General features: G+C 44.7%; 1 protein-coding gene across 4 annotated transcripts in view; it reads right to left on the minus strand.

Moving 5' to 3' along the window:
- The window catches only part of CLUAP1 (clusterin associated protein 1), a 47,493-nt gene that overhangs the window by 9,965 nt on the left and 24,295 nt on the right, over positions 1–13,233 (minus strand). Inside the window, exons 10-13 of one of the 4 annotated variants that reach the window (XM_071211418.1) lie at positions 8,760–8,867; positions 5,797–5,852; positions 5,456–5,512; positions 1,533–1,728 (exon numbers count right to left, since the gene is read on the minus strand). In XM_071211418.1, the coding sequence (XP_071067519.1) occupies positions 1,579–1,728; positions 5,456–5,512; positions 5,797–5,852; positions 8,760–8,867 (371 nt within the window). In that variant the 3' untranslated portion in view covers positions 1,533–1,578. Of the gene's footprint in view, positions 1–1,385; positions 1,729–5,455; positions 5,513–5,796; positions 5,853–8,759; positions 8,868–13,233 lie in introns of those variants that run through there. The other 3 variants (XM_004474340.4, XM_071211419.1, XM_004474342.3) reach the window with 3 other exon arrangements.

Consider the following 13,233-nt stretch of genomic DNA (forward strand, 5'->3'; position numbering starts at 1 on the left):
TGCCCAGGAGTGGCACTGCACACACAGAGAGCTGACGCAGCAAGATGACACAACAAAAAGAGACACAGATTCCTGGTGCCACTGACAAGAATGCAGGTGGACACAGTAGAATACACAACAAATGGACACAGAGAACAGACAACCGGGGAGGCAGGGGAAGGAGAGAAATAAAAAAGAAATCTTGGGAAACGGACTTTGGCCCAGTGGTTAGGGCGTCCGTCTACCATATGGGAGGTCCGCGGTTCAAACCCCGGGCCTCCTTGACCCGTGTGGAGCTGGCCACGTGCAGTGCTGATGCGCGCAAGGAGTGCCGTGCCACGCAAGGGTGTCCCCCGCGTGGGGCAGCCCCACGCGCAAGGAGTGCGCCCGTGAGGAGAGCCGCCCAGCGTGAAAAGAAAGTGCAGCCTGCCCAGGAATGGCGCCGCCCACACTTCCCGTGCCGCTGACGACAACAGAAGCAGACAAAGAAACAAGACGCAGCAAACAGACACCAAGAACAGACAACCAGGAGAGGGGGGGAAATTAAATAAATAAATAAATCTTTAAAAAAAAAAAAAAAGAAATCTTTAAAAAATAAAAAAAAATAAAGGGAAGACAAGCAGACACAGACGAACACACAGAGAATGGACACTGAGAGCAGACAGCAAGAGCAAAACAACAAGAAGGGGAGAAATAAATAAATCTTTAAAAAAAAAAAGCTCATGTAGAATAAATGTTCTAGCCTATGCAAATGAAAAAGCCAGATATTCCTCTCAAATTCCTAAAACCAGCCTTTGTTTTTTTAGATTTTTTATTTATTTCTCTCCCCTCCTCCCCCCAGTTGTCTGCTCTCTGTGTCCATTGGCTATGTGCTCTTCTGTGTACGCTTGTATTCTTGTCAGCAGCACCGTGAAACTGCACCTCTTTTTTGTTGCATTCTTTTGCTGCATCAGCTCTCCATGTGTGTGGTGCCACTCCTGGGCAGGCTGAACTTTTTTCATGCGGGGTGGCTCTCCTTATGGGGTGTACTCCTTGCGCATGGGGCTCCCCTATGCGGAGGACACCGCTGAGTGGCACGGCATTCCTTGCGTACATCAACACTGCATGCGGGCCAGCTCACCACACGGGTCAGGAGGCCCTAGGTTTGAACCCGGGACCTCCCATGTGGTAGGTGGATGCTTTATCAGTTGAGCCAAATCTGCTTTACCCTAAAACCAGCCTTTGTGCTGCATTCTAGCCCTAGGTCTGTCTTCCTGATTCTGAAAGGAAAGATGTAATAACAGAAGCCAAGACTCAAGAGAGCGCTTGGCTCTTACTTCTCCTTGAATTTTTGTCCTGTGGCTGTGAATCACTGTGAACGTATGCACTTCCTGAGTCTTAGGAGGTAAAAAAGCAAACAAATAGTCTTTGGGGTTCACCTTGGTTTTGTTTAAGCTCATGGAATACAAACATAGGTGCCGCAGCAGAAACAGGCATTGCTTCAGTAACAAGGAGTGCAGCTGGCTTAGTAAACAAGATAGGTTACCTTCCTAAACTTCTAATTTCTTGTTTACCTACAATCTGAGGATTCTAATCTGCCTGGGTCCTTTGGCAAGAGCATCAGAAGTCATTGTCACTCTCGTCCAGGGGTTCAGGTTTCCGGATCCTTCGACTGGGCTTAGCTGGTGACAGTGCGATGCTCTCATCTTCCAAATCGTCATCATCTTCTTCATCATCTTCCATGTCAATTTCACTGTCCTCGGAGTCTTCCTACAGAAAAAAGAAAGCAGAGGCAATGCTGGGTCCTATCTTCTTACTAACATCTTCTTAGCAGAGATCTTACCTCACTTTTTTACCAGTAGCTCTGGGGGTACAAGCACATTAAGTAGCAACACGCCCATAGGAAAGCAAGAGCTTGGCTAGGCTGGGAGAGGCCTAAGAATGGGACTGCTGCTGGAAAACACACAGAACAAAGGTCAGCTGAGCAGGGACCTCTGGACACCAATGGCAATCCAGGTTTGGCCCTGCAGGGGCTGGGTTTGTTGCTGACGTCTCAGGAGCCCCCTGCTCCTGGGTGCAGCTTTGCTCCTACGGGCCCAGATGCCCACTGTGGGAGAGCAAGAAGGGCAGGACTCATGGAGGGAAAGGGAGGCTTATTTTTGTCTTCTGCTAGATCAAGGAGGGAAAGGAACACAGGAAATGAGCGTAAGGAGCAAAGTAAAAGAAACACTCTCCATCGTCCAGAGCTAGGGTGACCAAACTTGCCCCTGGTTTGCCTGGGACTTTCTTGGTTTTAAAATTGCCACTTTGTGTTCCAGCAACAACCTCTTCAGCTCCAGGTAAACCAGGGTGTCTGGTCACCCTCACGAGATCATTCCCACCAGCTCATGGACATGCTACAATTTTCTTCTTTAAAAAAAACAAAGCCAAAAAAAAGGTCCTGAAATTCTCTTAATGCCACCTTCCCCTTCAGCTATTTTGCCCATTTCTATGTCCCCTGAGTGGTGGAACTTACTGTCCCCACTTGTTCCCTTCTTGTTCCTCTTAAGCATGCTCTAATCTGGCCCTCACCCTCCCCCAAGCTCCCAAACTGCTCTTAGCAAATCCCCAAGTTCCAAATCCAATAATTTTCACTCAGCCCTCGTCTCACTCGATCTAGGCGCTGCCCCCGACAGGCCGCACTCCCCCTTCCTTGGACTCCTTTCTCCTCCTGCCCTGCATGGCACCCTCCTCTCTAGCTCTCCCTCCACCTCACAGCCAGCGTCTGCTCCGTCTCCCGTGCAGGACCCTCTCCATCTTCCTGACTCTGCACTTGGGGTGGGGAGAGGACCTGGCCCCTTGCCCCTTTCTCCTCTCCCCTGCTCTGCGATCACATCCACCCCCATGGCTGAAACACTGTCTAAACAGGGTGCTCCCAGCCTCCAGCTCCAGTTCAGACCTGTCCGCTGACTCCAGACCTGAGTTTCCAACTGGCTGCTCAGTACTGGACGTGGTGATCTCACGGGCAACTCACAGTTCATGTGTCCAAAAGCCAACTCTTGATCTGCCCCCCAAGCCCCTTCCCCCAGTCTGGCCCATCTCAGGAAATGAGAGCTCCATGCCTCCAGTGATGAGGCCAAAATCGAGGCAGCCCTCATTTCTCTCTGCCTAATACCTACATCCAATCCGTTAACAAAACTGGATGGCTCTTGCCCGGGGCACATCCAGACCCTGACTACCTCCTGACACCTGCACCTCTACCATGCTAGTTGAGGCTGCATCTGCTCTGATCCAGACGACTGCCATCGCCCCCCACCTGGTTTCTCCCGGCACGCCTGCTGCCTCCTTGTGGCAGCCAAAGGAGCCAGGGTCCTGCCACACCCCACGAGGCTCCGTGCCCCTGGCCCTGCCACCTCTCCTGCTCCTCCCCAGGTTGCTCAGACACCAGCCACCCTGGCTCCTCCACACCTGAGCCACATTCCCCGGGCCTAGGGCGCCCCTCCCCCAGCTCCCAATGTGGCTCGCTCCCTCCTTCCATTCGGGGGGCATGTCACCTGACCAGAGACCGCCCAGACCCGTCGAAGGATAGCACTGTGCTCCCTTGTTCCTATCTGTCTGGCCTTAGCCTGCTTTATTTTTCTGATCACTTATGGCCCCTGACAAATTTCCTTGGTTGCTGCTGGCCCCTCCCACTGGAAGATAAATTTCACCAGGGCATGGGCTTTGCTTCTATTCCTGCTCTCTTCCCCACAATCCAGAACAATCCCTGGCACAAAAAAGACACTCAGTAAGCATGTGTTGAATGACTGAGTGAAGATATAAATGACACACCTTCTGGCCTAGGGGGAATGTGTGGGAATGAGCTTCCTTAAAATAAACCAGTGACAATAACAAGGACAGAAAAGAGAGAAACTAAAACTCAAGCATTTATTCTGAAAAGCAGAAAGCTATGCAAACGATCAAGAAAATCCTACGAAAAGCGCATATACACAGTGCTTTCCAAGCATCACCAGCTCCCAAGCCAGACTTTTTCTATTTCTGCCTTAGACAGGTAAGCTGAGGGATAGAAGCTATTACCTATCCATTCCTTACCTTGTTAAAAAACATTTTTGCTGCTGTTGTTGTTGTTTTGAGGTACCAGGGCCAGGGATTGAACGCAGGACCTTGTATGTAGGAAGCTGGCACTTAACACTGAGTCACATCGGCTCCCCTGAGTTGATTTTTTCATTTGTTTTATGTGTTGTTTTTGTTTTTCTTTTTTTAGGAGGCACCAGGAACCGAACCCAGGATCTCCCATGTAGAAAGCAGGCACTCAATCACTTGAGCCACATCCGCTCCCTAAAAAAACCTTCTTTTTAAGGTGGTTTATCTGACTCTCTAAAGACTGTCCTCTATGAGCTCAAGGCCTTATCTTCTCTGTGCATCTTGCTCAGAAAACAGCAGTGACTGTGCCCTCTCGGGAGCGTCTCTAACAGTGGACACTACTGGCACTTAATAAACACATCTTTTGTCCAAGACCTTAAGGCCCATGCTTCTAGCTCTGTGTAGCTGCTGGTACCAGGCTCTGGACACAGTGGGCATTCAACCGCGCGTTCCTGACGGAGCCCAGCTGTGGCTTGTGCCTGTCTGATCAGCCTCGCCTGTTGGCCTGAGAAGCTCCGCCAGGGACCGTGGTGAGGCACGGTGGCTGGAGTGGCAGCCCAAGCAGCACTACTACCCAATGCTGGCAAGCGCTGCTCCTGCCTTCCTATTTTGGTGAAGTTCCTTTTAGGCGCCCACTCAGTGATGCCCAAGGTGCTGGCAGCCTGAAGTTTCAGCCTCTTGCCCAGCTTCTGTGGCCCCAGTATTGAAGGCACCTCCTTTCGGTGCTCCCTGCCCAGAATGCAGCTGTGCCCTGCTCCGCAGCAGCATCCCTTCATTCCTAGGTTACAGTCCGGGCATCCCATGGGCCCCCAGCCACAACCTTGCTTCTCTCTTGGCTCAGTGTTCTGGCCCCTCCTCCTTTGCAGCTCTAGCTAATTTCACCACTCATGGGTGAGGTCCATTTTGAGTGGCTTCTTGCCCTGCAGGACACACAGATGCACCAACCACCTCCGCTCCTCCAACACCTGACGCGCACTGCCAAATCCTTCCATTTAGACATAAATAAGTGGATAAGATAAAAAAGAAAACCCGGGGGAGTGGATGTGGCTCAAACAGTTAGGCACTTGCCTCTCACAGTTCCCAGTGCCTCCTAAAGAAGACAAGCAAGATAGCGATCTGACATGACAGACTGATGCGGTGAGCTGATGCAAAGAAGAGACACAATGAGAGAGAGAAGAAATGGAGTGGATGTGGCTCAAGTGACTGGGCACCTCCCTCCCACATGGGAAGTCCTGGGTTCAGTTCCCAGAGCCTCCTAAAAAAGAAGACAAGCAGACACAAAGAGCACACAACAAACAGGCACAGAGAGCAGTGAGCACAAACAATGAGGAGGGGGGAAATAAATAAATAAACACATCTTTTTTAAAAAACCAACCTGCTTCTTGGAGCTGAGAGTCTTGCATTTACCTAAGTGAGCTGGTGCTGCTTCCATCTTTGGAAAGTGAGAATGGAAAGAGAAATGAGAAGGCCAAAAAAGTAGGGCAAGCGCATTCATTCGAAAAGAAAAGAAATGAGCCATCTACAAGCAAAGGAAACAGCTAAGTTCCTGGGGAGGCGAAACTCTGCCACAAGTAAAGTAACAGGCTGCCTGAGATCGCCACCTTGCATCAAGCTGACCAGAAGGTTCCCTGGCTGCTAGCAGCACCTCCGTTAATCCCGCCTAAGCCAGCACAAGACTGGAAAGCTCAGAGCGTTCAAGGAGTGGGGCGAACTCACGTCATCATTAGAGTCTCCACCTTGCATTGTGCCCACGATGCGCTTGTTGGGTCTTCCTGAGAACAGAAGCATAAAGAAATAATGAAAATCTACTTGACTTGCAAAAACAAGGCAGGAAACGGTTTTCAGGATTTGGTTTCCTTAGAAAGCTGGGAAAGACAAATGGAAGCATGCTAAAAAATTTACTTAAGTAATGCCCAATTAATCAGAACTGTCAACTAATAGCAATGGATTATCTGTACTTCCACTCTGGGGAAATAAGGAAAATGGCAAAAAAATAGAAGCAAAAGTCATCATTAAAAAAAACCCTACATCCTGTGAAAACAAACTCCCCCCTTCTCCTGCCCCTTACTCCCCTAATCTCCTTTCTATCTCTGTGAATTTGCTATTTCTAGTTATCTAGGTAATAGCATACAATTTTTGTCCACATGTGCCTTGCTTATTTCAGGAGCATCATGTTTTCAAGGTTCTTCCAAGTTGCAGCATGTCTCATAATTGCATTCTTTCTTATGGCTGAATAATATTCCCATGTTTAAGTGCCACATTTCTTTTGTTGATAGACACTGAGGCCATTCATTCGTTGATGGAGACTTGGGTTGTTTCCACCTTTTGGCTATTGTGAATAAGGCTTCTGTGAACATCAGTGTACAAGTATCTCTTTGAGACCCTGCTTTTATTCTCTTTAGGTATTCCCAAATGGAGAATTACTGGATCATATGGTAATTCTATATTAAATTTTTGAGGCCCGTAAAGGTTTTAGGGAAAGTAACTGAGGCCCGTATTAGTTCAATTAGCTGAACTAGTATGTTATCTGTTGACAAAGATATTTTCCCTTTATGGACCAAGTGAAATCACTTCTACTTAGATCTATGTCTGAGCATTACAAAGAAATTTTTTAAAAACTTCAAGGATTACAATTAGTTCATCTTTATTGTCTGGGTGTTGCTTCCATGAAAGCTCAGAAGTGGTCCTTCATGGAGTGGAGATGGAGAGCTGGACTGGCACCTCAAGGCTCAGAAAGTACAAGAGTGTCCCCAGGTCCAGAACTCGGGAGAAAGGCAGCAAGGGCAGCTCAGAGAGGAGCCCGACAGGCCAAGCTTGGAAATAGGCAAGTGGGTGCTATTTTTGCAATTTTATTTCTATTAGATAAAAGGCAAAACCTTGTGTTTGGCTGAAGTACTTATTTATAGTTTTGGGGACTGGAATGTGCAGTTTTCCTTCTGCAGGCTGAGTGGCCAGCAGGAGCACTTAGGAGAACCTGTGACTTTCCTGAGTTACACTGTGCCAACCACAGACCCTTTGGTACCCTTGCACCTGCAGAGTGGGATTCATAATGTCTAGCCTCTATTTATGTAACTAAGTTGTTAGAAAATAAAATGAAGAAACAGGAAAGCAGAGCATACAGTTATGCTATGAGAAAAACAAATTAATAAGTGAAGATAGTTTGAGCCTAGAATAAGGGGAAAGCAATTTTTTTTTAAGAGAAAGCATTTAATAACAAAAGTTAATATGAAATAATGAAGGAAAGAGGATTTGCCCCTTAAATTTATTATGTGTATAAAAAATGGTATTAGCTTCAAAAACTAACAGGTGAACAACAACGATAACAACAAGAAAAAACAACTAACAGGTGGTAGACAAATAAATATGCTTAGACATAAATATGGGGCAATTTAGTACTAGCTATTAAAGTAAAAAGGTATATAACCTTTGAGAATTCCTTTTTTTTTTTTAAAGATTTATTTATTTCTCTTCCTTTCCTTCCCCCTCCCCACCCCAGTTGTCTGTTCTCTGTGTCTATTTGCTACGTGTTCTTCTTTGTCCGCTTCTATTGTTGTCAGTGGCACGGCAATCTGTGTTTCTTTTTGTTGTGTCAGCTCTGTGTGTGTGCGATGCCATTCCTGGGCATGCTGTACTTTCTTTCACGCTGGGCGGCTCTCCCTATGGGGCGCACTCCTTGCGTGTGGGGCTCCCCTACGTGGGGGACACCCCTGCATGGCACGGCACTCCTTGTGTGCATCAGCACTGTGCATGGGCCAGCTCCACACGGGTCAAGAAGGCCTGGGAACCACGGACCTGCCATGTGGTAGACAGACGCCCTAACCACTGGGCCAAGTCTGCTTCCCGAGAATTCCTCTTTTAATGATACAACCTAAAGAACTACTTGCATATATGAAGAAAGAGGTATCTTGCAGGAAAAGAGCAGAGCTATCTTAAATGTGCATCAATAGGAGAATGCCCAAGTATGTCATTGGCACAGCCATACTATGAAACACGATGCAGCTGTCCAAAAGAAAGAAGTAGATCTATATTTTACTGACATTGGAAGAGTTCCAAAATGCTTAATCAAAATAAAAAATTATATATATAGCCTGATACCAGTTAGGTTTTTAAAAAATGTGATGCTCTCTCTAAGTTGGATTATATGAGTACACACAAGTGTGGGAAGACAACTCATTAGGACACAACCCCAGGCCACTGGCCATGACCCTATTAAAAGGGTGGGGAATGGGCTGAGTGGGAGATGAGAACACCCTGGGTTATTGACTTTTTTGCAATGAGAAGAACACCTTTTAAAGACAGAGAGGCTCAGGTAAGTCTCTTGATGCGGTACTCTGGCCATAAGGGCTCAACTGCACTGAGAACAGTTTAGGACCCCAAATGGGCAGAATATGGGTTGGTGGCATAGGAAGTGTGTTTCTGAGGCCTGTGTGAGAAACACCAAGTCACAAACATGAAACCGCTATTCTTGGTACCACGTTATTGGTAACAAAGATCACCACTGAGCAGTTTAAGGGACAAATGCTGATAAATGACAGGACAGCTAAGCGCTGGAGCAAAGACCACTTCAAGGGGCCACTCATAAGACACTTGTGGCCTGGACAGCAAGTGGCCCGATGCAGCCCTTGCTGTGGTGCTCCTGAGAACGTGCGTGAGAAGGGTGGCCAGAGAAAGCCTGTTACCTTGCATGAGCACCTCCATGGCCGTGCGCGGCTTTGACGGTCGTCTCTCTTCCAATTCACTGTCAGATTCGTCGTCCTCTTGGATATCGATGTCAGAATCATCATTACCTGGTGAGAACACAAGGAAAGCAAAATCAAAAGAGTGGCTCCAATATTACAGTTATGAAAAGCTTCTTGTAGGTAAGGCTCTTGCTCAAAAGACATCTGCACTTCTCGGCCTTTCTTTTGAGGCATTAGATTTGCGGAGTCACTCTGGATTTGCCTGTAGATACTCAGTGAAAAAGTAAAAGACAATGATACGCTGTTTGTCTTTTTAAAACAATTTTCTGAAGCAAGAAAAAAGTGACTCAGATGTATTAGAAACACCATTCCGGCATGTGAAACTAAAATATTGAATTGCCAGCTGTCAAAGTAGCTGCAAATGCTTGGTTGATTACGGGGAAATAAATATGTTCTGCTTAGTGCATGGCTCTGCCATCAGAACTCCCGCTCCTTGATCAGATGAGGAGGCTGAGTCCATTGGAAATTCCATATAAATATATGTGAAAGGCCATTCTCAATGCAACAGCTATTGATATTACTTTCTGACTCTATTTTAGAGTCTTAGGCCAGCAACTTGACCATTTACAAATGGAAAGCTACAGAAGGAGAGTTTTCACAGTATGGACAAAAAGCTTTCACAGCTTGGCATCTGACTTCCATGTGCTTAGGAGTTACCCGGGTTTGGCAGGATGGAATTGGAGAAGTTTGTGGTGGCTGTTTTCATTAGCTGACTCAGAAGTCAATTTGGAAAAATAGTAACTGTTAGTCCACAAAAAAGCTTTGCTTAGCTCCTAATATAAAAGGGCAATGAAATAGTAGCTGGGGGAAACGGACTTGGCCCAGTGGTTAGGGCATCCGTCTACCACATGGGAGGTCCGCGGTTCAAACCCCGGGCCTCCTTGACCTGTGTGGAGCTGGCCCATGCGCAGTGCTGATGCGCGCAAGGAGTGCCATGCCACACAGCGGTGTCCCCCGTGTAGGGGAGCCCCATGTGCAAGGAGTGCGCCCTGTAAGGAGAGCTGCCCAGTGCGAAAGAACATGCAGCCTGCCCAGGAATGGCGCCACCCACACTTCCCGTGCCGCTGACGACAACAGAAGCAGACAAAGAAACAAGACACAGCAAACAGACACAGAGAACAGACAACCGGGGTGGGGGGGAGGGCGGGGAATTAAATAAAAATAAATAAATCTTAAAAAAAAAAAAAAGAAATAGTAGCTGGATCTAGCTGGGCACTGAGGGAAAGTTTTCTGCTTTCTTTGGCCATGGAGAGAAGAGTTGTGCTCTGCAGTGCCAGGAGGGCAAACTTGGGAGCCACTGAAGGTATCAACAATGGCCAGTGGTGTGCTAATAAATGTTTAAGAACAGGCTCTCTGCACAAAAAGCCGTGGTTTGTCCCATTTGCTGGTTTTCATAATGCAAATATTCCCACCATGACTGATTTCAGGCTAACTAGTATAACATTACTGAATGAAGAGTTAGGAAAAGATGCCAGCCATTGGCACATGTTCTATGAGCTGGCTCTAGCATATCACTTGCTGGCTGTCCACCAAGAGAATGGCACCACGCCTCCCAAGCTGCCTTGACAAGGAGCCTCATGGAGAAACCCAAGTGGTCAGTAACTGAGGCCTGCAAACAACCATGTGAGTGAACTTGAAAGCAATAATCCCCCAGCCTCAATAGAAACTTTGATGACTCCAGCACCTGCCACAGCTTGGGAGACCCTGAGGCAGAATTATCCAGGGGGCATTACTACTGACCCAGCTGAAATAAAAAGGACTATAAGTAGATACTATGAATACCTGCATGCCAATATAGTAGACAACCTAGATGAAATGAACAGATTCTTAGAAAGATACAAACTACCTAAATTGACTCAAGAAGAAATAGAAGAGCTCAACAAACCAATTACTAGTAAAGAGATTGAATTAGTAATTAAAAACCTCCGAACAAAAAAGCCCAGGAAAAGAGAGCTTCACAAGGAAATTCTACCACATTTCAAGAAGACTTAACTCCAATTCTGCTGAAACTCTTCCAAAAAATTGAAGAGGAGCAAACACTCCATAGTTTATTCTATGAGGCCAACATCACCCTCATACCTAAGCCAGATAAAGATACCACAAGAGAAAAAAATTACAGACCAATATTGCTAATGAATATAAATGCAAAAATCTTCAACAAAATACTAGCAAACTCAATCCAACAGTATATTAAAAGAATTATACACCATGATTAAGTGGGATTTATCCCTGCTATGCCAGGTTGGTTCAACTTAAGAAAATCAACATAATACACCACATTAACAGAATGAAGGAAAAAAACCCCACATGATTGCCTCAATCGAAGTAGAAAAGGCATTTGACAAAATATAGCATCTTTCTTGATAGATACACTTAGAGCATTAGGAATAGAAGGAAACTTCCTCAACATGATAAGGGGCACATAGGAAAAGCCCACAGCTAACATCCTACTTAATGGTGAAAGACTAAAGCTTTCCTTCTAAGATTGGAACAAAACAAGATGCCCACTATCACCACTGTTATTCAACACTGTACTGGAAGTTCTTGCCAGAGCAATTAGGCAAAAAAAATAAATAAAAGGCATCCAAATTGGAAAGAAAGAAGTAAAACTTTCTCTATTTGCAGATGATGTGATCTCATACACAGAAAATCCTGAAAAATCCACAAAAAAAAAAGCTCTTAAAACTAGTAAGTGAATTCAGCAGAGTGGCAGGGTACAAGATCAACACCCAAAAATCAGTAGTGTTTCTATACACAAGCAATGAACAACTGGAAGAAGAAATCAAGGAGAAAAAATCCATTTACAATAGCAACTAAAAGAATCAAATATGTAGGAATAAATTTAATCAAGGATGTAAAGGACTTGTATATAGGAAACTACAAAACATTTCTGAAAGAAATTAAAGACCTAAATAAATGGAAAGCTATTCTGTGTTCATGGATTGAAAGACAAAATATCATTAAGATGTCAAACTGACCCAAAGCAATTTATAGATTCAATTCAATCCCAATCAAAATTTCAACAACCTTCTTTGCAGAAGTGGAAAAGCCAATCGTCAAATTTATATGGAAGGGTAAGGGGCTCCAAATAGCTAAAGCCATCTTGAAAAGGAAGAAGGAAGTTGGAGGAATCACACTTCCCCATCTTAAAAATTATTACAAAGCCAAAGTAATCAAAACGGCATGGTACTGGCACAAGGACAGACATATAGACCAATGGAATAGAAATGAGCTCAGAAATCAACCCTCTCATTTATGGTCAACTGATTTTTTTTTAACTTTTACTTTTAATTTATTGAATGGATTAATCTGGGCATTTCTTACTGAGTAAATGATAAAATACATATATAGTATAAAGTATATTTTATATATTTTGTCCCTAAACATTAGGCAGAATAGTTGTTGAAACAATTCTCATTTTGTAATATTCATCAATTTGGATGGAGCCTATCGATATTATGTAGTAAGGTTATTTTTCCTAGTGACTTATAAATGTAGCTCTTCTGTTTAATGTAGAGCAGTATTTGTCACCTGTATTTTCCCTTCCCCCTACCTCCACAACACACTCCCATCAGTACTACTGGTTGATAGTCATGTGATTCATTTGGGGTTTGAGGACAACTATCCCCAGGCAATATCACAATTGCTGGGGATTTGGACTCATTCTTTTTGGAGAATATACTTTCTTTTTCTCCCCAACTCCTGAGAATCAATAATGTAGAATACTAAAATACAGCTGAGGAACAAAAGACCATTTCCTTTAAAGAACAGTTTGTTAACTTTAGACTTTTTCTGATGCTGTGAGTGCATTCTTTGGTGGCAATGGAGGGCTTGCCATGAAAATGCAATTTTAGACGCTCATGAGAAATGTTAACATATCTCCTTTCAGAAGAAAGGAAAAGTGTGGAGTGCATGATATTAGAAGAAAAGCTATTAAGATAAGTGATATACTTTGGTACAACTAACCTTGCAGCCTGTCAGTTGCTATTTATCCCTCAGTTCAAGTTCTGCCTTTTGGAGAAATACTCAATCACCAATCTTTCATTTTCTATGTAACAGCCCTCTGAACATTTGAACTTGTTTATTGTATCTTCAGGTTAAAGCACCTCATGTTCATTTATTCTGCATTTGTTCAATAAGTATTAAATTAAAAAAAAAAAAACACAAAAACTGAAAATAACGTGTGTTGGCTATGGCCAACTGAGTTTTGACAAGGCAGCAAAGACCACTCAACCGGGAAAGAATAGTCTCCTCAACAAAGGGTGCTGGGAAAACTAGATCTCTGTTTGTTTAAAAAAAAAAAAAAAAAAGGAGGAGGACAAACTCTACCTCACACCATATACAAAAATCAACTCAAAAAGGATCAAAGACCTAAATATAAGAGCTAGAACTATCAAACTCCTAGAAGAAAATG

This window comes from Dasypus novemcinctus, chromosome 23 (genome assembly GCF_030445035.2).
Source record: "Dasypus novemcinctus isolate mDasNov1 chromosome 23, mDasNov1.1.hap2, whole genome shotgun sequence".
NCBI lineage: Eukaryota > Metazoa > Chordata > Mammalia > Cingulata > Dasypodidae > Dasypus > Dasypus novemcinctus.